Below are 27,565 nucleotides of genomic sequence, written 5' to 3' on the forward strand. Positions count from 1 at the left end.
CCTGGGTTTACTTTTGTTAAAACTATTCACATACACAAAACAGAATTTGTCGACTTTAGAAAAGGGTATTATCTGACCTGATCTATATTATTGAGACATTATAGAGATGCATAGAATTTGTAAAGTAGTTCCAAATTTTAACACGATCAGAAAAATTCTACATCTGTATAGAAAAATGCTGCCTGACAATCTCACTTTTCTAGAGTATTATACCCTTCTGGGTCAGGATAGTTTGAGAATAAATCTGGTTAAAAGAACGAACGCCAGTTAATGTAAACAACACTCAGATGAATTGTGATCTATTTCTCACTTGCAGTCCGTGATTTTATGCTGTGCAGTATAATTTGACAGGTTCCTTCAATTAGTTTATGGGGTTAGGCCATTGCCAAGCTCCTCACAGGAATCATAATTCAATGCATTTTCTCTTCCCCTTTTGCCTACCAAACAAATAAATACTCAATTCATATTATGTATCTTCATTTTAAACTTAGACCTTAAATCGACACATAATCTGGATAGTAATGAGAAGGAAGAGTGAGGATTAAGTTTATACAAGGGCCCTCACCAGCATACACCACCTAGAAATACAGGGTAAAGCATGGTGAAATGATCTCTTCTCACTGCAAAGTGGATTCAAATACAATGAGGGGAGTTAGTTCATGGTGCAGTGTCCTGCCTCCTACACGTGTTTATCTCCCATTAGAAATGAACATGAGTGCCGTGCAGGGAAGGCCTCCGTTATCATCAAATTCCCCTGTGTTGTTACTGCTACTAGGAAAGTGATTTCTCTCGTTTTCAGCTGGGGTGGGAGAACACAGAAGCCTTCCTTTCATACCGACCACTTGTGCAGGGCTTTTAAAATAACATCTGTGTCTGTAATACAACTCTGCAGGAACACACACAAAGAAAGTGTGCAACAAATATGAGGGCATCATTGGGTTGAATCTGGGAGTCACTAATACAGTCTTAAGCCTTTTTTATAGCACATGTTTAAAACATGGTATGCAAAATATTGCGTGTACATGAAATGTATGCTTATTAAAGGTGAATTCTAAGCCAATCGATAAGCTTCCTTTTATTTGAAAGTGTTCCTTCTGATGGGGATGACAACTTTCTGTGTAGGAGGAGGAGCTAAACAATATGCATTACTGTGACAGTCACGGGTTGACGATGCATCTGATGAGGGTCGTCCTCTTTTAAACTTGCTCATGTTTGTGAAGGAAGTGCCTGCATCGCTGCATTTCCCAGGCCCAGAGTGGATACCCCCAGCCCGACTGCCAGACTAGGATGTGAGGCTGCCTAATTGAAAACATTGTGAGCATTTAAAAAACCTGCTGTCACTAGGATATACTTTGAGGAAAGGCGTTTTCAGTGCTCTTATCTGAAAATTGTGGATATTACCTGCCTAGTCAATTTCAGAGAATTCGCATGAGGATTAAATGAAGTAATGGATGGGTGAGAGCTTTAAAAATTATAGTGCATTCGGAAACAAAATGCAAGTTATTAATACTGTTGGAAGACGTGTTAAGGAAGAACAAAAGATGAGCTAGTTCCTCTGCTGTGTTCTCTCTCTCTCTTAGCTTTTGACGTCACTGTCCATCTGATCACTCAATGTAGATTCCAAGAATCATACTCCTCCTTATTCCTCTATGATCAATTAGCAATTAAGCTCTGCCAATGTTTTCATCTAAATAATTCTTGAATCTGCTGTCTCTGATCTTCCTCTACTGTCACCCTGATGCAGATTCCCATAAGGTAGTCTTCACCTAGGATCCCTAACTCTTTTCTTACATTCCTTGAACCTATCCTCTAAATACATGGAAGAATATATGGTCAAAATGATAATCTGATTATGAACATTTTCTGCTTCAAATGCATCCAAGGTTGCTCTTCATGCTCACGCTTCTCAGCATGGCAAGTAACTCCCTCTACAGTGACACCATTTTCTGCTCCCCAAGTCCCTTTGCACATTCTCTGCAACCATTTACACTCAGGCAATGCCAAAGTGCTTACACATCTCCTTACCACAAGTGATAGTTTACGTCTCTGAGCCTTTTTTCATACCACTCCCTCTACCTACAGAGGTCTCGCCACCACTTAATACTCTTCTCTCAAGACTTAACTGAGGTAACACATCATGTAGTAATTTTTTTTCTTCTTGCCACCCTCCCTCAAGCCATAGCACCATTTTCTAGGGCTTCTATCAAACCCTGTGTCTGTTATCTCTGCACTTTCTACATTAATTGCTGGCTGATTTCTGTGTCTGTCTCTTCTAGATGGGGGAATTCTTGAAGGCAAGGTCTGTGTCATCCTATCTTTAGGTCTCTATGTTGTATGCACATAGTGAACTTTAAGAAATACCTATCAAATGTGAATGAAGAAAGCTGTGGGGAAAACAAAGACATGGAAATCATTATGGAAATGTAAGGAGAAAGGATTGGCATGGATGCCATATAAGCAATTCTCTGTAAAAGGGATGTAGAAAAAATGAAAGGGGGAACATAAAGGGGAAGAATCACTGATCAGATATTGATAAAGATGGTCATATGGAAGATAAAATTGTTGAAAGGAAAAATAGGAGAGGGGGAGAAAAATAAAGTGAATGGATGGCTGGACAATAAGACTATTACAGGACAAGGTAAAAGAAGCAGACCATGAAAAGGACAAAATTGACAAATATAATCCAATAAATCGAGGACAAAGAAGTAGAAGAAACAAAACCAAAAGGTGTGTTGACAAGTACTTACTGTGGAAATCAGCAAACATAAAGTAGCCATGTGAGTGGTAGAAGAAAAAAGAGAGAGCCCAGAATAATTAAAGGAAGACAAATGATTTAATAACACTAATAAGGAAAGGGCATTTAAGACAAAAAAACAAAAACAAAAATAAGCAAAACACAGACAAGAAAGAGTAAAAAGTTATGATTTGGAAATACATTAGAGATTTTCTTGTAAATGCTAGGTCTGCTTGTTAGAATATAGAATTTGTTAAAAATAATAACTTAAGGGGCACCTGGGTGGCTCAGTCGGTTGGGCGGCCGACTTCGGCTGAGGTCATGATCTCACGGTCCGTGAGTTCGAGCCCCGCGTCGGGCTGTGTGCTGACAGCTCAGAGCCTGGAGCCTGTTTCAGATTCTGTGTCTCCCTCTCTCTCTGACCCTCCCCCGTTCATGCTCTGTCTCTCTCTGTCTCAAAAATAAATAAACGTTAAAAAAATTTTTTTTAAATAAAATAAAATAAAAATAAATAAAAATAATAACTTAAAATTATCTCTGTTTACTAAAAATAATGGACCCCAAATCAGCAGTTCCACTGGCAATACAGTCATTAAGAGAGTACTGTAAATAATGTAAACTATGGGCTTTGGGAGACAATGATGTGTCAATGGAGGTTCATTCATTGTAACAAATATATCACTCTGGTAGGGGGTGTTGATAATGGAAGATGGTTAGCTCCTCCTGGGCATGGAGTTTATGGAAAATCTCAGTACCTTCCTCTCAGTTTTGCTGTGAAGCTATACTGCTCAAAGAAGATACAGTCTTAAAAAGTAATAAATAATAACATTTAAAACTCCAAAAAAAAGGAGAGTACTTTAAAGCTACTCATGTCCTTTTTATTACGTTCATTTTTCTGTGTAGCTATATAAAGTGAGTTTTGCTCTCATCAAGAGCAATTGAGATTCAGTATCTGCCCTAAGCTATAACAAATGAGCCAGATTTGAAATATAAAATGTTTATTTCTATCAGTGTACTGTAAAAGACTACCAGTCCCCACCGGCATCTTAGAGTTGCCTCATTATACAAGGAGAAAATTGGAAGAAAAGCACCACGGGCAGATGTCCTGAATGCTGTCAGAGTAGGTGACATTTATGTGATGTGACTCACCTTGACATCTCTTGGTACTCCATTACAAATCTGAGAGATTGTGTTTTCACTTGTGGATTGCAATTGCCTCAGGTACCCAGATACTATCCATGTTCTTCAGCAGAGGTCAGCCAATACTCATTGTTAAACACCAGTCAAACACATGATGGCCAGCTGGCAAACTGACATTTCTGTGATGCTTGAATCTGCCCTTCCTAATCTAATATTTTGTAGGAGGTACACCTCAAGGGATATCATGATGTTAGCTATGGTGTGCCTACAAATGTAATAGGATCACATTTTTTTAACGTACAATTTTGTTACTTAATAATCACATTTCTTTTACCCAGAAAAAAACAAGAACATACCAAACCCAATTTTATACTTATTAAAACAACACCTTTAAATATTTGCCTATTTTGAAATTTATTAGAAATGCCTACTTCAGAAGCTTGTATTGCCTCATTTCTGGCAAGAATGCAACTATTCCTCTTCCTTTAAGATCTATATCACCTAAACTGTACTTCATCCTTTGGCTCTCTTTTAATATTATTGAACAATAAATTAGTATCTATGATGACTGGTCCATGCCATTTTAGGACCAAAATATTTTCAGCCTGTCTGCCATTAGCTGTTGACTATGAGCTTTCTAAGTCACTCACCATCTATCCGGTGGGTGTGTCCCATGTTCTTTCCATGTAGGTTTTGTGGGATTTGGTAAGGAATTTAAAATACCACACCAACTCTCTCCTGAGGCTTTTTCTCCTGCCTATTCACATTATTTTTTAAAGAATAGGAAGTCATTTGAAAATAATAGTCACCATTTATTGTCTCCTAACTGCACCAGGCATTTTTATATGCATTATTTATAAAATCTTCACAGCAAACATATCAGGTGGGTTTTGCTTTCCTCATTTCAATGACAAAAAAATTTTGTTTTTGAAGTTGATCTAGAATAAGTGGTGTGCCCACACCACACAAAAATGTAGTGACAAAGTCTAGCTTAGACTCTTGTGTGTTGGATTCCAAAGCCAATATTTATTGCTAAATCCCAGATAAAAAAAATGTATACAAATCATATTTATTTTTATTTTGGTATCTCTTAGACATATCTTACTGAAACTTCCTTCTAACAGTATAAAGTGTTACAGCTTCTATTTAAAAAAATTTTAACGTTTGTTTATTTTTGAGAGAGACAGAGTGGGGGGTGGGGTGTGGGTAGAGGCAGAGAGAGAGGGAGACACAGAATCTGAAGCAGGCTCCAGGCTCTGAGATGTCAGCACAGAGCCTGATATGGGGCTCCAACCCATGAGCAGTGAGATCATGACCTGAGCCAAAGGTATCGCTTAACCTACTGAGCCACCCAGACACCCCTAGCTTCTATTTAAAAATAAAATAAAAAGAAACTTTTCATTGCCCCAATCCTGTTGCTATTATTTATCTCCATTGTAGGGTGGATGCAGGTATTGTGGTACAGATTCAAAGTTAAATTTCCATTCCTGTTTTTATTGTATATAAGAACCACTGAAAATATGGGTATATCTTCTTCTAGACCACTAAGCTCCAATCTAGGTTGGGGGATAACAGTGAGGGACATACAACTGTATTTTCCATAAAGACATGGCAAGTTGGGTCTGTACCAATTCCATGATATGCGTATAAAATATTCCTATTCCAGGGAAATTAAAATATCATAAAAATTATATTTTATCACATTTCTATAAGAAGGATAGACAACGTACAAGAACATTTTAAGCATTTATGAAAGAAAAGCAGACTAAATAAATATTTGATATTATAATATTTTAAATTTTTAAGTAGTTTCTAATATCCAGACTGTAGTTTCCTTTTCTTCCCTTTTCATACAGCCTACCTTGAAAAGCTCATTGACTCTCACAGCTTTAACAATTATCTCTCTGAGAATAATTCCCAAATTTGGATCTGTACCTAACATTACCCTGAACTTCAGTTCCTCTTTCCAATAGCAAGTTAGATATTTCCACTTGTATGTTTTATCTGAAATCCAAAATATCTGTATTTGAATTCAATATCTGCAAAATTACCTTTTCCCCTAAATTCACATTCCAATAAAAAAAACCAGCACCATTATTTTCCCCCTTTCTTTCATATATGAGAATCATCTTAAAAGATTTGACATCCTCAGGATTTTATAACTTGAAGTTCAATTCCAAGCCCTTCATGATGTGCTCCCAACTCACCACCAGGGCTTTCTCCTGCCATTTTCCTTTGTAATCACGCCCTACATTTCATACTCCTTCCCTGGAGTGCTTTTCTGCCTCTTCACCTAGGAAACTCCCACTCACTCTTCAAGATTGAGTTCAAATAGTTCCTGTTCTGTGAAGTCTTTACTAATTCTCAGGGCATAGCTGGGCACTTCATGAGTTCCTAATTCTGACATTTATTCCTCCCCTAATCTCTACAAGTCCTTGAGAGTAGATATTAAATCCAAATCTAGATATTGCTTTTTATTTTTAAAATGTTTATTTATTTTGAGAAAGAGAGAGAGTGTGTGTGTGTGCGCGCGCACACACACACAAGTGGGGGAGGGGCAGAGAGAGAGGGAGAGGGAGAGAATCACAAGCAGGCTCCATGCTGTCTGCACAGAGCCTATCATGGGGCTGGGTCTCAGGAACAATGAGATCATGACCTGAGTCTCCTTTAATTTACTGAGCCACCCAGGTGCCCCTAGAATTTGTTTTTGTTTTTTTAAAATTTTTTTTTTTTTTACTTTATATATTTTTGAGAGAGAGAGAGATAGACAGACAGACAGACAGAGAGAGAACAGCAGGGGAGGGGCAAAGAGAAGGAGAGACAAAATCCCAAGCAGGCTCTGTGCTGTCAACACAGAGACTGACATGGGGCCAAACTCACAAACCCTGAGACAATGACCTGAGCTGAGATCAAGAGTCAGATGCTGAACCGACTGAGCCACCCAGGCGCCCCTAGAATTTGTTTTTCATTTGAAGAACAGAATCCGGTGTTTGATAGGTGCTCACTAAATATTTTTAAATACATGCATAAATAAATGAATATGTGAAAGAACAAATATTTCCATGAATCTTTGACTCCTCTTAATATCTCCTTGGCCTTCATATCACTGTATTTTGTTTTGCCTTTAAACTATTTACATGAAAAATAATCCCAGGTAGCTTTAGTATTTGTTTAAACTGAAAACTAAAAATTTCCATGAAATATCTTACATGAATTAATTCAGCTTCTTTTTCCAAAGTAATGATATGTTAATGAACTTTAAAAACATTTACAGTTCCCAAATAGTTACAATAAATTATTCTTAAAACAAGTTTGAATAAGTTCCCTATATACATGAGTAAATTATGATAAGCTAAAACATCTTTTAATGTTCAAAGGGTAAAGTAATATATTTAATATTTTTACTCCTACAAATAATTTGCTTTCATTTCTATTTTTCTTGCATATTATCAATGCCATCAGATCAGAAATTTGAAAGAAGCTTTCCCTGAAGATTTAGCTTTTCCCTGTAGAACATAGGGAAATATTCTTTGAAGATAATGATGGAATTTGGGGAGGTTCAGGATATTTTCCTAAGGAAAACTTCAAGTTCATCTCTCCCTTTGAAAACATTTAATTTCCAAAAATACCTAATTTAAAACTCTGGACAATTTGGCCTTTACAGTAATGGAATTGTGATGGCTCCTTCTTTTACTTCTCTCTTCTGTTTTTCATTGGTTATTATATACATACAAAAAATATTGGAATCCAAAATAGTTCCATGAATTCAAATTTTGATATACATCCTATTTATGATAAAAAATAATCTAACAAAATAAATATAAAAATTTGAAGACCCTGAGTAAGTTTCCATGAAGAAAGTAAAATTAAAGAGCTGCTCTGCCATTATATGAGCAAAAGAAGACAGCCTCACATTTTAACTATCATGGTAATTACAATGGTATTGGTAATAAATATTTATATAATTGCACATGAATGATCAGTGCCCTTTTTGGAAAGACAAAGCAGAAATGACCTAGTCAATGAGACTGACAGAAAAGGTACAGGCACTGAGATCAACTCCCACTCACAATTATAGAATATGGTCACAAAATGTAAATATCAAAGATTACTTTCAAGGTAGTCCAAGTGAGGGATAGAACCAGTAGAGGCAAATATCAACTATGGTGGAGTGATCAACATAACCCCAAAACTTAGAGAAGGTAAGCAAATTTAACTAAAGGGAGGATCCCTCTCACCCCAAATTAAAAATGACCTGAACAACTACATACCAGAGTAACAAGAATTTAGTATCTCTCTGAGGCTCCCTCCCTGTATAACATCATTGACGATACCGAAACACACCTGATCATAAGAAAATAAAGGATGAGATTCCCAGTCTGAAAGCCCGATAAAGGACAGGAGACAATGGTTGGTGTCATGTAGTCATGAAGGGAGAGATCAAAATTTTCATGAGAGAGTGGTTACAGAATAGGACAACTGGTCTAAGCTATCTAAGAAAAGAAAAGTAAAATGACAACCACTTGGGGGAAAGTGGAAGGATCTGAGACAAGAGAACATGACAACGTTGAGAATAAGGCATTAAAAGTTTTAGAAATGAGAAAATTAGAAATAGAAGTAAGAATTTAAGATATCCAATGTGTGTGGGGGGAATCCTATTTATAGGATATATTCATCAAAGTATTGTAAAAGAACAAATAAACTTCAAGCTGCACTAATAAAGAGTTCTTGAAACACAGCAGGAATAAGACTGATAAAATTAGTTATATTCACAGCCTCTATTGGAATATTTTATTGGACATTCTGTTGGAATGCTTTACCAGTTTACTTTTTTTTAAACCAGTTACTTTTAAACTCATTGGACCATTGGTTTAGGATAAAGATTATTGCAGATTTTTTTTCCTATAAAAATAAATATTTTTAAATATAAAATTAATTCAATATTCTTATACAATTATCCATATGTCACTATCCCAAAGAAGTTATTATCAGTTAAATTTCTGCGATCCTGCTATACAAATGGACAATGGCCAGACTAAATATGACAATAGAGATTTGACCTGCAAACTGCAGCAACTAGGTCAGGAGACCAAACCACAGGCTCTCTAGCAACTGGACAGGAATGGTCAAGACTTTGACAATGATAGCTGCCCTACCTATATGCCTCACTTTAAATTCAGTGACAATCAGAGAGAGCAAAATATGCTCCCCAAACCAATCGCATATGATGCCCTGCTTCTGGTCAGCTCACCTGCATCTTCCTTGTGTCAACAATTTCCAATCACAGATACCTGAAGTCTTTCTTTTTTATTTTTTTCCCCTTTTAAAGCTTTCTGTCTTCCTGTCTGCCTTTGAGTCCCTGCCAAAAGCAAGTGACGGCAGCTGACTCCTTTGCTACGGCAAGCTCTGAATCAATTGTCTTGTACATTCTCATTTGGGTGGTCTTTGCTTGCTCCCACGTTTCTAATACTTTAATCACCTGTTCTCTAAGACGATGCATAATTTAATTCTGTCCACCTGAATCTCTGCAGAGTCACACAATTCAGAACTGTTTTGCTACTTGGAAATGGATATAGCTGCCTCATAAATTCACTACAGCCAGACATTGAGATGCCAAATTTCAGGTAAGAGTATCTGTGTCCTCACTCTCAGTTAATTTTAATAAACAATTACTAAGATGTTACATAAGCTGAATTCTTGCCCATTACTTATTATGTCAAAATATATGTAAATTTTTTATCATGTAAGTATAACTGGCATATAGAATCATTCTTATTTATGTTAAAGCATTTCTCTTTGGCACTACTGAATAATGATTCCAGTGATTTAAGACTTCACAAAATTTTACACTAAGACTACACAAATTTTCACTAATTTTTACAGGGAGAATATTCATGGAAAGGACAATGATAATACCATATAAGTGCTCTAACATGATGCCCAACAAGAAAAAAAAGTAAGCCATGGAATATAGAAAAATAACTTTTCTTCCATGATATGATTATTTATTTCAAATATAAAATGAATGCGTTCTTCAAGTTATTATTTGGAAAGCCAGAAATGTTTTTCATAATCTTAAATGACGTGCATACTTTATATTTTCAATCATTTGTTAGATATTTATGTGTATATTTAATACATATGAGAAAGAAACTTCAGTAGCCCTATCAAATAAAGCAAAAATTAAATTTGTCTGCCTTTATAGTTTAAATCATAAGCTGGAACACTGTTTTTAAAAGGAAAAAATGTAAAATTTACTAATATTTCTTATTCCTTTTGTTGTGTGGTAAAACATTTAAATTGCTATTGTTGTGAACACATTATATTAGAACATAAACGTTTTACCTCAGAAAGCAAAATAAACCATGTGCAAAGACATTCCATATTTAACAAATAAAAAGATGTGACACATAGAACACATCTTTTTTTAAATCTCTTTTTTTAATTTTACTTTTTAAAAGTTTATTTATTGACTTGGACAAAGAGAGTGAGTGGGGGAGGGGCAGTGAGACCGAGAGAGAGAGAGAGAGAGAGAGAGAGAGAGAGAATCCCAAGCAGATTCCACGCTGTCAGCACAGACACACTGTCAGCACAGAGCCCCATGCGGGGCTGGAATTCACGAACGGTGAGTTCATGACCTGAGCTGAAATCCAGTCACTTGTTTAACTGACTGAGTCACGCAGGCTTCGCAGAACACCTGAGTTTTTATACATTTTATCTACGCTTCTAGAAAAGCTTTAATTCTGAAGCCCTGGCTGAATAAGTGGCAAGGTGAGTTTCCACCCGTTCCTCTGCTCATTTTCAATTCCATCTCTCAGAAGCGTATCTTAAAGAAAAAGAAGGTGAGGCAAAAAGTTTTCTTAAATATAAGGCTGTATTCAGGGGGAAGTATGTGAAGGGTGAAGAACAAATGTACCCTCATCTCCAAATCTCGTGCTTCATCTGCCATCACTCTACAGCTGCAACATCCAAAGACTCCTCTTCTACAGATAAATGCAACATTATTTCCACATGAGTATTTCTGAGTACTCTTTCCCTTTCCCTTCAGATGAATGGGTTTCAAAGTACATCCCTGATTGCCCAGTCATTACTTAGGATATCCTGGACAAAAGGAAAGCTGGGAGCTCAGTGGCCCACGTCCTTTACATCTACACACTCCTGTGTGTTTTAGGTTAATGCTTGACTGCCATAGGCCATGCTTAAAATAGAAGAACAAAATGCCTTACGAAATTTGGCCCATTTGTAGAAAGGTAGGCTTAGCTAGTGGATCAGGTCACAACTCTGAAAACATCTTAAGAATATTATACAAACAGAAAACCAGGAGAATTGCCAGTTGCATTATTATGTACACAAGATAAGCCAGTTCCAACCCTTTTAGAAAGTGCAGCATGCACCATTCACGTTGGGTAACTAATGAAAATGAAATAAAAAGTTGTATTTTTCCCATGTTTATCATACATGTAGTTGGGCTTATAACACTAATTGAAAATGTTCAGTTGCAATATTTCAGAGGCATTTGAATAACCGTATGATTATCCAAATTTAGCCCAGGAAGACTGGTCCAATACCAGAAAAGTGGTATGTATTAACTAGGTTATCTAGATTTAGAAATCATCAAAATGTGATGTTACTGTTTATAGGCAGTTCTTTTTTTCTTATTGATAAATAGCAATCTTCAAAATTTCAGAAGGAAGTATCAAGAAAAAAATAGCTTCAGTTTGATATAGGAAATCAGCATACATGATTTGACATGTATATAAACACATTTCCTGCATTCTTTTCTCTCCTCCAAAGTTTTCTTTAGGACATCATTCTCATAAACACATAATTGGGCCATTAGAATGCAACTAAAAATGCAGACAATCTGATAATGAAAGGTCTTCTCATCTTTCTGTTGTGTGGTCAACAGCTCAGTAGAGATCTTCATTCAACATCTGTGATCATCTCTCATGTGCTTGGGCATAAATAGCCTCAGTGAGAAGAACTTTCAAACCTTTACTTTCTCTATTTCGATCCCAACTCCTGTCAAGATTATGTAGTTTCTCAAGCTAAATTTCTGCCGGCATCATGTCTACTTCTATCTGTTATCATACCATTAGGCCTTTTCCTTTCACCTCTCTGCTTTGCTGCCCATCTTTGTATTCTCCTCACCTCTTTGTCCATTGTATTTTATGCTGCCCTGGAGGAATTGGTATATCTTTAATAATACCAAGGAAAATGCCTGGTATTCAGTAAATCATTAGAAAATGAACCAAAAGAAATTCTACAAAAGCCTACAGATTTTGTCAAAATAATACATCATTTTTTAAAATAAAAATTGACATCACATTGTGTCTTAAAATATATAATTTGATGAGGATAGGTATATCTCCTGGTATATATTTTGAAAAAATAGTTTTAAAAAAAATAGTGAGGGGCTCCTAGGTGGCTCAATCAGTTGAGTGTTCAACTTTGGCTCAGGTCATGATCTTGCGGTTCATGGGTTTGAGCCCCTCATAGGGCTCTGTGCTGACAAGAGCCTGCAGCCTGTTTCAGATTCTGTGTCTCCCTCTCTCACTGTTCCTCCCCCATTCACACTCTGTCTCTCTCTCTCTCTCTCTCTCTCTCTCTCTCAAAAATAAACATTAATTTTTTTTAAATAATACTGCTTAAAGCAGTATTACGTTTATCTAAGTATTTTCAATTTTTTAAACTTTATTAATTCTGACATTAAAACTGATATACCCTTAGAAATCATATTTGACAAAGATGAGTATGATGGGTTTTGTTTCTTGTTTAAGGAGGGGCTATATTTTTTATCTTTTTCCTCACAAATTTTCCAGCAACAATTAAAAAATACATCCTAAGAGGGGCACCTGGGTGGCTTAGTCGGTCAAGCGTCCATCTTCTGCTGTCATAATCTTTCAGTTCATGAATTTGAGCCCCATGTCCAGCTCTGTGCTGACAGCTCAGAGCCTGGAGCCTGCTTTGGATTCTGTGTCTCCCTGTGTCTCTGCCCCTCCCCACTCACGCTGTCTCTCTTTCTCTCAAAAATAAAAAATAAACATTAAAAAAAAACCCACATCCTAAGTGATCATACAAGATACAATTAAATATCTAGAAAGTTTTACCTAGAGCTTGTCTCCTGTTCAGATGAGGAAAAGAATAAGATGTTCTAAAGTGTTATATAAACTATGAAATGTGGGAACTGTTTAGGTTCAGTCCAGATACTGCCTGGACATAATTTACCTGATGTAACACAAGGAAAAGGGGGAACAATTTATGAAGAAAACATTAGTAAATAATCTAAACTCTAAATACCATAAAGAGAAAACTTTCACAACCCTAATAAATCCTCCTGCGGCTTCTGGCTTAAGATGACAGCTTGTCACATGTATATAATTTTTCTCCTTTTCCAAATCCCACTAAAACTACAGATGCATTTTTTCTTTTAAAGACCTAAATGTTCTAGAATGGAAAGAACATAATGGGACAAGAGACAACAGTAAGAACTATTAGGACGCTAGAAAGCAGATGCCAAGTGGGACATAATCTGGTCAACCTGAGAAAGCCAGAGTCCAAACTGGCAGTGAGAAAACGAAGGATTAAACTGATTTAAACATAAAGATTCACGTACGACTGGAATTTGAGGTGAAGAGGAGAGCTGAAAAAAGTGGTTCAGTCCTCTCAACTATTCCCCACCATTGAACATAGGCTTCTCCTTTACCTCCAGAAAGTCTAAAGATTATTCTCCAGAAAAGAAATAAAATCTTTCATTGGAAGCCTTTAGACTTACTTAAAAGGTAGAGACCCTGTTACTGATGACAGGGGTATTGAGTGAATGTGTGAATACTTAGTAGTAAATGGAAAGACTATCAGTCATTCCACTCTCTGCACCTCTGCTTCTAGAGCCCTTACCTTCCAGGCAGGAATTTGGAAGATGCTTCCCTGGGAAACTAATCAGTACAAGGGGAAAGGCTTATTTTCCTCTAGCAAGTCTAAAGTACTTAGGTCTGATTCTAAAAAGCACCAGATTCTGAAGAAAAGGGATGCTGAGTTTTAGAAAGTGCCATAGGCTCCGCATAATAATGTAACATACATTGTGTAACTATGCAGATGATCCTTCATCAAGGAAAAATCATGTTTAAAAAACTAAAGCCTGACTTTTCTGCCCTGGAATGAATGTATCACAGTAGTAGTGACAGGGATGCTTCACTCCATTGGTAGTTGTTCACAAACAACCAGAATAAAATCTCCACGTCTCCAGTTAAGGCTGGAAGAAGCACTAAATGGTTAGTGTGCCAAAGGGCTTATGCCAAGCTCAGAGGTGGCTACCTCAGGTTTTACGGAACTAATTTTTCCAGCTCCTGGTATAGTACTTTCTAGGACTTGACCAAGTTTCTGTTAGCCTCTACCAGAATTTCCAAAGCCTGACTAATTATATGGGTCTCCCAACTGTGGCTAGACCCCCGTGGGTCGAGTCTCTGCTAGTACCATCTAAAAGTGCTGTCGTTCTTCCTGAATGTAATTCTTAGATTTCTTTTCCTTCTATCATGCCACCGCCATGATCACAATTCTTAAAAAGTTCCCCATTTCCTACTTCTTAAAAAAATACCACAACAAAAACTCCTATCTATTTTTAAGGCTTTTTTGTAATCTATCACTGTCTTCGTACCCATCTTAACTTCATGTTGTATTTATATAGTTTTCTTAGAGACCCCCCCAAATGGATCTGCCTCATTCCCATCCTCTAGCCTCCACCTTTGTGGATTTTCTCTCTTATATCATCTCCTTCCACAATCTAATCCCCATCTTTCATCCAAATTCTAATACAAACTTTACTTGTTCATACTTTTGTTCTCTGCTTACTCTATTCCCCAATGATAACTCCCCTCTTCTGAAATCCTAATGGTTTACAGCTAAACGAATACAATGCATTACATAATTGTTATTATTTCCAACGTGTCTCTTTGTTTTCCCTTTGGGGAAAGGACTGGGTCTCGTTCTGTGTTTCACCCATGGATAAAAACTTGCAATACGATGAATAGATACCCAGATTCTGAAGTTCGACCAACTTTCATTCAAATTCAATTTCATTTGTGTATCCTTGAGCAACTGAAAGGATCTCTATGAATCACAGTTTCTTTAATAATGAAATGGGAAATATAATAATCAAACTATGCTGAGATATGATGAGAAAACATATATTTTTCATAGTGTACACAGTAAGCATTCATCAAAGCCTAATAATTGCTTCTTATTGATAATAAAATAGTAATTGAAAGAAATTAGAATACTCAGTGATGCTCTAGAAAAGATAATGTATATTTTTTTGCTTTTTATTATTTAAAAAAAATATATAACCACTTACATTCTATGTGTGGGACAAAGAGTGTACTGTACTCCCAAAAATCGACTACTTGTTGATAAATACTGCACTGCCAACTATGACCCCTGTTCTCCTGGGTCCCATTATAAACAAGCTAAAACAACTGTAGTGAAAGAAGTGTAATGTGGGTAGAACTAAGGAATAGCCTATCTATAAAACTGCTAAATTTACGGCTCAGAAAAACATTGCAGTGTCTGGAAAAAAAACAAAACCAAAAACAAAAACCCTCTTAAAACAGAACTGGGAGTGAAAAGGAGTAAAAAGCAAGGTTTTATCCACTTTAAAACAATTGGAGATTTATCACAGTTTATATGAACTAAAATGAAACTGAATCCAGATTGAGTTCAAGGGCAAAAGATGATCAAGGTTCAACATTCAATTTTGCTACTCTTCCTTTTCCCGCAATTTGAACACATAGTATTCCTGTTCTGTGGATGCCTTTGGCATCCTGTGGTGACACCTATAGATTGTGAGAAAGTTGGGCTGTTTAACTTTCGTGAAACAAGAAATGTGTCTATTTTCCAATGAATTATCACTCCTTGGAGTTGTGAATCCTCTTCTAGCACCCTAGCCACAGATTACAAAACCCTTAAAATCACTGAGCATCCTTTCCAAAAACATATTTCAGCATTCTTTTCCAACTTGATTCAAAGTATGTAACAATAAAACATGTATTCATTTGGGCGTGAAACAGATGAAGAGCAGGAAAAACTGCCCTGAAGTCTGTATCCTCACCACTTGGTTGGTGACATATCTTTACCTTTCCACTTTTTGTTCTACATCCCAGCCTCATTGCCTTTCTTTCCCAGCCTGAGCACAGCCAGTTATTTCATTTATTTTTTTTTTCATGTTTCAAGTTTTTATTTAAAATATAAGTACTTACCATATAGTGTTATATTAGTTTCAGGAGTAGAATTTAGTGATTCATCACTTACATATAATACCCAGTGCTCATCACAATAGTACCCTCCTTAATATCTATCACTCATTCAGCCCATCCCCTGCCCACCTCCCCTCCAACAACCCTTAGTTTGTTCTCAATTGTTAAGAGTCTTTCTTATGTTTTGACTCTCTTTTCTTTCAGTTTATGTATTTTGAGGTGGGGGAGGGCAGCGAGGGAGGGAGAAAGAATCCCAAGTAGGTGCCATGCTTTCAGCACAGACCCCCAACAGAGGGCTCAATCTCACAAACCATGAGATCAAGACCTAAGCCAAAATCAAAGGTCCAAAACTTAACTGACAGAGCCATCCAGCCTCCCCAGTTCCATCGCTTTTTTTTTCCTTTCCCCTATTTTCATCTCTTTTGTTTCTTAAATTCCACATATGAGTGAAATCATATGGTTTGTCTTTCTCTGACTTATTTCACTTTGTGTAATATATTCTAACTGTATCCACATCTTTGCAAATGGCAAGATTTTATTCTTTTTTGTGTTTGAGTAATATTTCGTTGTACATATATGCCACATCTTGTTTATCTACTCATCAGTCAATGTGCATTTCAGTTCTTTCCATAATTTGGCTATTGTTGATAATGCTGCTATAAATATTAGGATGCATGTGCCCATTAGAACCAGTATACTTGTCTCCTTTGGGTATATACCTGTAGTGAAATTGCTGGGTTGTAGGGTAGTTCTATTTTTAACTTTCTAAGGAAACTTCATACTGTTTTCCAGAGTGGCTGCAGCAGTTTCCATTCCCACCAACAGTGTAAGAGTGTTCCCCTTTCTCTGCATCCTCCCCAAAATCTGTTGTTTCCTGCATTGTTAATTTTAGTCATTCCCACAGGTGTGAGATGGTATGTCATCATGTTTTTGATTTGTATTTCTCTGATGATGAGTGATGTTAAGCATCTTCCGTGTGTCTGTTGGCTATCTGCATATCTCCAATGGAAAAATGTCTATTCCTATCTTCTGCCTATTTCTTTGTGTTTTAAGTCTATTTATTTATTCTGAGAGAAAGATGGCACATGCACATGAGCAGGCAGGGGCAGAGAAAGAATCCCAAGCAGGCTTTCTCCCTGTCAGTGCAGAAGCCAACGTAGGACTTAATCTCACAAACCATGAGATCATGACCTGAGTCAAAATCAACAGTCAGAGGCTTAACCAACAGCCACCCAGGTGCCCCCATCCATTTCTTAACTGGATTATTTGTGTTTTAGATGTTGAGTTTGATACCTTCTTCATAGATTTTGGATACTTACCTTTTATCAGATATGTCATTTGCAAATATCTTCTCCCATTCCTTCAGTTGCCCTTTAGTTTTGTTGACTGTTTTCCTTCACTATGTAGAAGCTTTTCATCTTGGTGATGTCCCAATAGTTCATTTTTGCTTTTGTTTCCTTTGCCTCAGGGGATATGTAGAATAAAAAGTTGCTCTGACCCAGGTCAGAGATGTTGCTGCCTGTGTTCTCCTCTAGGATTTTCATAGTTCCCTGTCTAAAATTTAGGTCTTTCATTAATTTTTTAAATTTATTTTTGTGTGTGGTATAGGAAAGTGGTCCAGTTTCATTCTTTTGCATGGTGCATCCCAGTTTTTCCAACACCATTCATTGAAAAGAATTTTTTCCATTGGTTATTTTTTCCTCCTTTGCTGATGATTAGTTGACCATATAGTTGGGGGTCCATTTCTGGGTTTCCTATTCTGTTCCATTGATCTATGTGTCTGTTTCTGTGCCAGTGCCCCACTGTTTTGATGAATACAGCTTTGTAATATAGCTTGAAATCTGGCATTGTAATGCCTCTAGCTTTGTTTATCTTTGTCAAGATTGCTTTAGCTATTCAGGGTCTTTTGTTGTTCCATACAAATTTTAGGATTGTTTGTTCTGTCTCTATGAAAACTGTTGGTGGTATTTTGATAGAGATCATATCAAATGTGTAGATTACTTTGGGCAGTATAAACATTTTAATAATATTTGTTCTTCGAATCCATCAGCATGCAATTTTTTTCCATTTCTTTGTGTCATCTTTAACTTCTTTCATAAGTGTTCCTCTAGTTTTCAGAGTACAGATATTTTACCTCTTTGGTTAGGTTTATTCCTAGGTATCTAATGGTTTTTGGTGCAATTGCAAATGGGATCAATTCCTTGATTTCTCTTGCTGCTGCTTCATAATTGGAGTATAGAAATGCAACAGATGTCTCTACATTGATTTTGTATCCTACAACATTACTGAATTTTTGAATGAGTTCTAGCAATTTTTTGGTGGAGTCTTTCAAGTTTTCTACACGGAATATAATGTTGTCCACAAATAGTGAATGTTTGACTGCTTCCTTGACAATTTGGATTCCTTTCGATTTTTTTCTTGTTGCTGTTTGATTGCTGAGGTTAGGACTTCCAGTACTATGTTAAATAACAACGGTGAGAGTGATATCCCTGTCTTGTTCCTGACCATAAAGGAAAAACTCTCTTTTTTTCTCCATCAAGCATTATATTAGTTGTAGGTATTTCATATATGGTCTTTATGATGTAGAGGTATGTTCCCACTGTCCTTACTTTGTTGAGAGTTTTTATCTAGAATGGATGCTATATTTTATCAAATGCTTTTCTTCCTCTATTGATAAGATCATATGGTTCTTATCCTTTCTTTTATTAATGTGGTGTATCCTGTTGATTTATTTGCAAATATTGAACCATCCTTGCAACCCAGGAATAAATCATACTTGATCTTGGTGAAAGACTCTTTTAATGTACTGTTGGATTTGTTTGCTATTATTTTGTTGAGAATTTTTGCATCCATGATCATCAGGGATACTGGCCTGTAATTCTTATTTTTAGTGGAGTCTTTGGTTTTGGAATCAAGGTAATGCGGGCCTCATAGAACGAGTTTGAAGTTTTCCTTTCATTTATATTTTTTGGAACAGTTTCAAAAGAATAGATACTGGGGTGACTGGGTGGCACAGTTGGTTAAGTATCTGACTCTTCATTTCAGATCAGGTCATGATCTCACAATTCTTGAGTTTGAACCCCATGTGCAGCTCTGTGCTGACATGCAGAGCCTGTTAAGAATTCTCTCTCCCTCTCTCTCTGCCCCTCCACTGCTTGCCCTCTTTCTCTTTCTCTCAAAATAAATAAACTTAAAAAAAAAAGAATAGGTATTAATTCTTCTTAAAAAGTTTGGTAGAATTCCCCCAGGAAGACATCTGGCCGTGGACTTCTGTTTGTTGGGAGATTTTTGATAACTGATTCAATTCTTTGCTGGTTATCAGTTTGTTCAAATGTTCTATTGCTTCCTGTTTCATCTTGATAGTTTAGATATTTCTAGGAATTTATCCATTTCTTCCAGATTGCCCAATTTGTTGATGTTTAGTTTTCATAATATTCTCTTATAATTGTTTGTATTTCTGTGGTGTTGGTTGTGATCTCCCCTCTCTCATTTCAGGTTTTATATATTTGGGTCCTTTTTATTTTCTTTTTTATAAGTTGGGCTGGGGGTTATCAATTTTATCAATTCTTTCAAAGAACCAGTTCCTGGTTTCATTACTCTGTTTTACTTTTTTTTTCCCTATATCATTCATTTCTTCTCTAATCTTTATTATAATTTCCCTTCTTCTACTGGTTTTAGCCTTCACATCTTGTTCTTTTTTGAGCTCCTTTAGGTGTAAGGTTAGGTTGTGTTTTGAGATTTTTTTTCTTGCTTCTTGAGATAGACCTATATTGCTTTATAGTTCCCTATTATGACAGCTTTTACTGCATCCCAAAAGTTTTGAACTGTTTTGAATTCATTGTCACTTTTCCATGTATTTTTTTTTTTTTTACTTCTTTAATTTTCTGGTTGGCCCATTCATTATTTAGTTGTATGTTCTTTAACCTCCATATGCTTGTGGTCTTTCCCAATTTTTTCTTGTGGTTGATTTCAAATTTCATAGTGTTGTGGTCAGAAAATATGTGTGGTATGACCTTAATCATTTTGTATTTGTCAAAGACTGATTTTTGACCTTATATGTGGTCTATCCTGGAGAATGTCCCATGTGCACTCCAAAAGAATGTGTATTGTTATGGGTTAGGATTAAATGTTCTAATATATGTGTTGAAACCACCTGGTCCAGTGTGTCATTCAAAGCCATTGTTTCCTTGTTGATTTTCTGCTAAGATGATCTGTCCATTGTTGTAAGTGGGGTGTTAAAGTACCTATTATTGTACTATGATCAATGAGTTTCTTTATGTTTTTTATTAAATTTTTATATATTTAGGTTCTCTCAAGTTGGGTGTATAAATATGTACAATTGTTAGATCTTCTTGTTGGACAGACCCCCTTATTATGATATAGTGAACTTCTTCATCTCTTGTTACAGCCATTGGTATAAAATTCAGTTTTTCTGATATAAGTATGGCTACTCCAGCTTTCTTCTGATGTCCATTAGCATGATAAATCATTCTCCATCCCGTCACTTTCAATCTGCAGGTGACTTTAGGTCTCAAATGAATCTCTTAAAGGCAGCATATAGATGAATCTTGTGTTTAATCCATTCCAATACCCTATGTCTCTCTCTCTTTTTTAATGTCTATTTATTTTTGAGAGAAACAGACACACAGAACCTGAAGCAGACTCAAGGCTCCAGGCTTTCAGCACAGAGCCTGACACAGGTCTCAAACTCACAAACTGTGAGATCATGACCTGAGCTGAAGTCAGACACTTAACCAACTGATCCACCCAGGTGCTCCCCTATGTCTCCTGATTGGAGCATTTAGTCAGTTTACATTCAGAGTGATTATTGATAGATATGAATTTAGTGCTATTGTATTACCTGTAAAGACAGTGTTTATGGAGATTTTCTCTGCTCCTTTCTAGTCTTTGTTGCTTTTGGTCATTCTCTGTCACTAAATAGTCCCCTTTAATATTTATTGCACAGCTGGTTTAAAGGTCACAAACTTCTTTAATTTTTGTTTGGCTGGGAAACTCTATTTCTCCTTCTATTCTGAATGACAGACTTGCTGGATAGAGTTTTCTTGGGTGAATATTTTTCCTATACAGCACATTGAATATATCATGCCACTCCCTTCTCCCCTGCCAATTTTCTATGGAAAGGTCTGCTTTAACCTGATCTGTCTTCCCTTGTTAGTTACGAAGTTCTTTTCCCTTGCTGCTTACTTATATCTGTATTTTGCAAATTTTACTATGATATGTGTTGGTGTTGGCTTGCTTTTTTAAATTTTGATGGGAGTTCTCTGCACCTCCTGGATTTAGATGTCTGTTTCCTTCCCCAGATTAGGGAAGTTTTCAGCTATAATTTGCTCAAATAAACCTTATGCCCCCTTTTCCCTCTCTTCTTCTGGGATTCCTATGGTGTGAATAATACTATGCTTAATGGAGTTGCTGAGGTCTCTAGGTCTACATTCATGTCCAATACTTTTCCTTCCCTCTAGTTTTAAGCTTCATCATTTTCTATAATTTTATTTTTTATATCACTTGTTTGTTCCTCTGCCTTTTCCATCCTTGTCTCATTACATTCAATCAGTTTCACATCTTGGTTATAGCATTTTTTATTTTGGCCTGACTAGTTAAGCCCTTTATCTCTGTAGTAAGGAACTCCCTGGTGTCTTCTATGCTTTTCTAAAGTGCAACTAGTATCCTTATTAATCTTATTTTAAATTCTGGATCTGGTATATTGCTTATATCTGTTTCCATTAGATCCCTGGCCATGACCTTTTATTGCTCTTTCTTTTGGGATGAATTCCTCTGTCTTGGCATTTGTCTAGGTCTCTGTCTTTTTCTGAGTGGCAGGAAAACTTGGTATGTTTCCTGATCCTGAGAGTAATGACTTTATTAAGAAGAGGTTATACACTATACAGGGCCTGGAGCTTCAGGAAATATCTTGTGTATGTATCTGTGTGCAATTGCTGCTGTGTTTTGGCTGAGAGTGGATCTTAAGCATCCTCATGCACACGCAAAAAAGATAACTATGTGAATTGATGGATGGATATATAGATCTATAGATCTATATCTACATATATATATATAGAGAGAGAGAGAGAGAGAGAGAGAGAAGCAAGGTGAAACCAAGTAAATAATAACAATTTATGAAAAGCAATCCTTACCTCTACAAAGGGAAAGCAGGTATTTTTAACCTTGTATGATTTCATTTCTTGTGATGATCTCCCTACCTCTAAACAATATACTTTCTTCTCTAAGATATAATTTATTGACTTTTCCTAAAAATGAGAATTTAGGTCACTTATAAGACTTCATCTTTTTTTCTCCCCCTCCTTTCCTTAGTTTGATGAATTTATATATCTTCATTGTTTATATTTACAATACTTGATAATGTCATTTTATTCATAAAATTTTTTTTATTTTATGTGTTAGTTATATCTTTGCTTCCATCTATGTATGATGAAAAGATACCCACTTTCACTCTTCTGCCTTTTAATGCTCTCTCCATATCTTATTCATACTGCAACTTCTCTCCACTACATCTTCTTTTTTGTTAAGATAGGTAATATTTATATTATTCTCAATAATTAAATCCCCCATGCTTATGTTATAGGCTGGTTCTGAAAATAAGGATTAATAAATAGCATTTTAATTATTATATCACTGATATAATTAACCTATGTAGGAAACATACATGAAGGAAACATTTCCTGTAAAAAGTTGAATTAGAGTTTAGACATGGTTTAAAGTGTCCATAGATTTATATGGAAAACAGCACATTATGGACAGAAATATAAACTAAAGCAATGTTTAATCTCAGTTTGATAAATAGGGCAATGAGAAGTGTTTTCATTCTGCAGTGTAAATAATTAGAGTATATATATATACATATATATATATATATATATACATATATATATATATACATATATATACCTCTCTCTTTTTTTCATATACATATATATGCATATGAAAATATATACATCCATCAATTCACATAGTTATCTTTTCTGTGTGTGCATGAGATCTACTCTCAGCCAATTTCAAGTATATAATACAATATTATTAACAATAGTCACCATACTGTATATTAGATACTCCTAGAGTTTATTCATCTTACAACTGAAAGTGTGTGCTCTTTGACTAACATCTCCCCATTTCCTCTACCCCTCACTGCCCACCATTCATTTGTTTCTATGAGTTTGATTTTTTTCTAAGATTCCACATACAAGTGATACCATCCAGTATTAGTCTTTCTTATGGCCGAAAAATATTCCATCATATATAAATCTGTCTATCTTCCTATCTATCTACCCAGCTATCAACATAGATACCACATTTTCTTTATTAATTCATCTTTTGAAGGACACCAACGTTGTTTCCATATCTTGGCTATTGTGAATTATGCTGCAATGAACATGGGAATGCAGAAATTTCCTCAAGATAGTTATTTCATTTCCTTTATCTATGTAACCAAAATAAATAAATAAAAGGCATTCTTTATGAAACTGTGTATGTAATACACAGAAATAGATATAGATATAGATATAGATGATATAGATACAGATAATGTCAAAGTTTACAAAAGTTTTTAGTTTACACATTTTGCCAAATTACTATAAGGCTTACACCAACATATGATTTCATCACCATATTCTCCTTGTAATAAGCCTATTTTAAAAGTTTTGTCCAATTTTATAAATTTAAAATTTACCTTATTTTAAATTATTTTAGGTTAAATATAATTCACATATTTATGGGTAATATCTTTTATGTGGAGAAACTGAATTACCTGTTCATGTCTTGTTTTCATTTTCTAGGATACGTGGGTCTTTATTCTTTATAATGTCTTAAGTATTATTTATATATAAATGACATAATATTTTTGTTTTTTTATTAGAAATGTTTACCCAATTATCCATTTATATTTCAATATTATTTGGGACATTTTACTGATCTACAGAATTTTTAATGTGGTTCAATTAAATAAGTTCTTCCTTTTTCTCCAATGCTTGGAAAACCTTTCTCAATCTTAATATAAAAGATTTGTGTACATTTTTCCACTTGTTATGATTTTAATTTTACATTTATTACTCTATCCAAAATTTATTTTTGTGCATAATGTATGGTGACATAAGTGAGTATAACAGGTCTGTTTCAGAGTATTCTTTCTGTGGCTTTTATAATTACACCAACACTAAATTAGCTTAATTGTAGTTTTGTATATTTAAGTAACTGGTAGGGCAAGAGCTATTTATTTTACTGCTTTTTGGATAGTTCTATAAAATAATATTTTCAAGCTATAATAAACATTTTATTGCTTCTGGAATTCACACACAATGTATGATTCTTTCATGTATATTATTAAGTCACTGTGATTTAAAATATATTTGTTTGATGTCTCAGTAGCAAAAGATATCACAAATCTTGATGACATATATATCACTACGACTAAAATCATGAAGCTGTGGAAAGCAAACATTCAGAGAGCTCCAACCGAGATCATAATTTGATTTACCAATTTCTTTGTAAAATAATATGCTAATATGATACATAGAGAAGATTCCTAAGGGGAGAAGATATTAGAAATCTCTTCAGATTTCTAAACTCACTTTTTGGCAGTTTATGAGAAACTAACTTTTCCATATTTACTTGCCAAAACTTCTAGACCTACACACCTACAACTTTCTAATACTATAGTATTTGTGTTTCTTCTACCACTTGGTTTTAAGCACCTGCCACTCAGAAAAACAGGTTTCAGTACTTTGACAAATGTTTCTAACCCATTGTAAATGTTGTGCATCATTTTCTACATAATTACCTTGTGAAGTCTGTCATCTCCATCATAATCATACACATCTTCTTAGCCAGAACAATGATATCATTGCTTGTATCATCCCATATTTCAATCTCAGCATCCAGTTTACTCTTTACTTTCTTGAAATCAGCAACTTGCTCAGCAATCTTTTCCTTTTCTGACTCAGGCAACTGAGTCATCTTAGCCTAAAACACATGATAATTATATTTATAAGCATTCCATTATATCAAAGAGCATTTTAGGCAGAAGTGGTCATTATAGGATATTCTTAAACTCATTCATTCAAAAACAAAGATGTTGTGTTTTTTTTAAGTGATATAATCAAAACTTTCCAGCATAATTTTTCATATGAAAAATTTCTTAAATTATGAATTTTTGCTCTAGAACTGAGAATAACAATGTATAATTTGGTGTCTGACATATTTAAATCTACTCCTTAATATAAATGTGAGATTTCTCAAATTTCCTTTTTTAAAAAAAATGTTAATGCTTATTTATTTTTGAGATACAGAGCATGAGCAGGGGAGGGGCAGAGAGAGGGAGGCACAGAATCTGAACCAGGCTCCAGGCTCTGAGCTGTCAGGACAGAGCCCAATGCAGGGCTCCAACTCATGAACCTTGAGATCATGACCTGAGCCAAAGTCAGACACTTAACTGACTAAGCCACCCAGGCACCCTGAGATTTCTCAAATTTCTGATGCAATACAAATTTAAATTAATTCAGACTTAATATAATACATCTCATATATTAGAAAAGCATATACTTTATTTATTTAAAGTTTATTTATTCATTTTGAGAGAGAGAGAGAATGAGAGAGAGAGAGAGACAGAGAGAGAGAGCATAAGCAAGGGAAAGGCAGAGAGAGAGGAAGAGAGAATACCAAGCAGGCTCCATGCTGTCAGCACACAGACTGATGCAGGGCTCCATCTGATGAACCATGAGATTATGACTTGAACCAAGATCAAGAGTCAGATGCTCAACAGACTGAGCCACTCAGGTGCCCCAGACATATATTTTATCTAATTTTACCAATAGTATGCTTCAAAAGGTGGAAGTATAAAAAAATTATCTTGAAATGTCTATTGACATTATCATGTCTATTTATCCTTGTATGTATATACATTCAGATAGATCCTTATTCAAACATTGAATATATACTGGAAAACAATAATAGTATACATATATAAATCATATGTATTAGATAAACACATATTTAAAATTATAAGGATGTATATGTGTATTTTGTCTTCATGTACACATTCAAATGTGCATGTATATAAAAACTACTTTGAGGGAAGAGTAAAAATGCTATGGGCAGTAAAAATGCTAAGGCAGCCCTCACTAATTAGCATCCTGAGTTTTGAGGTGTTCTTCTCTCATGAAAAGCAGGGTTGATGTGTTGGCATAGTACTATTCTTTGAATATGTCAAATTTTGTACAATATGCAACTTGTATTTTCACTTGCAATTTGAAATGTAGGATGGGTAGAATACCATCTATACCCCTAAACCACCACATTCACAGCCTTAGCATCTGGGACCTATAACCATCTGTCAAATAAAAAAGAATCTTGAAGTAAAAGTTATTCAATAGTATCACAGCCATAAAATCTCACAGGACAGTCTGGTCACTCATACTCTCAAAAAAAAAATCCATATACATTCTAATAAAATGAGTACATGAATCTCAGAGAGGGTAGTTTAAAAAGGATAAATCATTTAAGTAAATTTTACCTATTAGATTATTATCAGAGAATATGTGATATTTATAATACCTCTATATTTCTAGATGCTATATTTCCCCTATACATGTGGAAATAAGAAGAAATCATCTCAAAAAGCATCAAAATATTCTGAACACTAGGCTCAAAATAGTTGAAATACACTTTATTGAATCAATCGTGTATAAAAGCAAAAATGCTTAAATTACATGAATGAAGGAGTTATAAGAATGTTCAATGGAAAATCCAACAAAATAATAATAACCAAAGAACCAATATCAAGTATCTATCATTTATTATCTATTTAGTGTCAGACTAACTTAGGGTCTAAAATAACTTGGTGTCTGTGAAATCTCAGTGTTAATTATCCATTCTTCAGTTGTAACCTAGTCATGAAAATAAACAATGAGGCTTTCCAATTTGAAGCTTCCTCTATATTCCTTAGCATAATGTTTGACACAAATTGAATGCTCAATAAATGATGGCTATCTCCTATTCAGTAAGAAAATTATCAAAATATATTAACATATCTAGCACTTAAAATTTGCATACTTGCACTATTTTATTTGAAGAATTAAATTAAGCTCATAGGAATAGGCTTTTTAATTTATTTTAATGTTTATTTATTTTTGAGAGAGAGAGAGAGAGAGAGAGAGAGAAAGAGACAGAGAATGAGCAGGGAGAGGCAGAAAGAGAGGGGGACAGAGGATCTGAAGAGGGTTCTGTGCTGACAGCAGAGAGCACAATGCGAGGCTCAAACTCATGAACCATGAGATCATGACCTGAGCTGAAGTCAGATGCTAAATCGACTGAACCACCCTGACACTCGTAGGAATAGGCTTTTAACTGATGAGCTATACTCTGAATACAGTTTGTAGTTTCTTTTCTCAGGAAATGTGGCCTATTAAAATAAAAG

General features: G+C 35.3%; 1 protein-coding gene across 2 annotated transcripts in view; it reads right to left on the reverse strand.

Annotated features, from left to right (window-relative positions):
- Positions 1–27,565, reverse strand: part of CTNNA3 (catenin alpha 3) — a 1,717,381-nt gene that overhangs the window by 124,286 nt on the left and 1,565,530 nt on the right. For both annotated transcript variants that reach the window (XM_049646151.1, XM_049646149.1), the window contains one exon: positions 24,932–25,113. In XM_049646151.1, the coding sequence (XP_049502108.1) occupies positions 24,932–25,113 (182 nt within the window). The remainder of the gene's footprint in view (positions 1–24,931; positions 25,114–27,565) is intronic.

Source organism: Panthera uncia, chromosome D2, assembly GCF_023721935.1.
Source record: "Panthera uncia isolate 11264 chromosome D2, Puncia_PCG_1.0, whole genome shotgun sequence".
Taxonomy (NCBI): domain Eukaryota; kingdom Metazoa; phylum Chordata; class Mammalia; order Carnivora; family Felidae; genus Panthera; species Panthera uncia.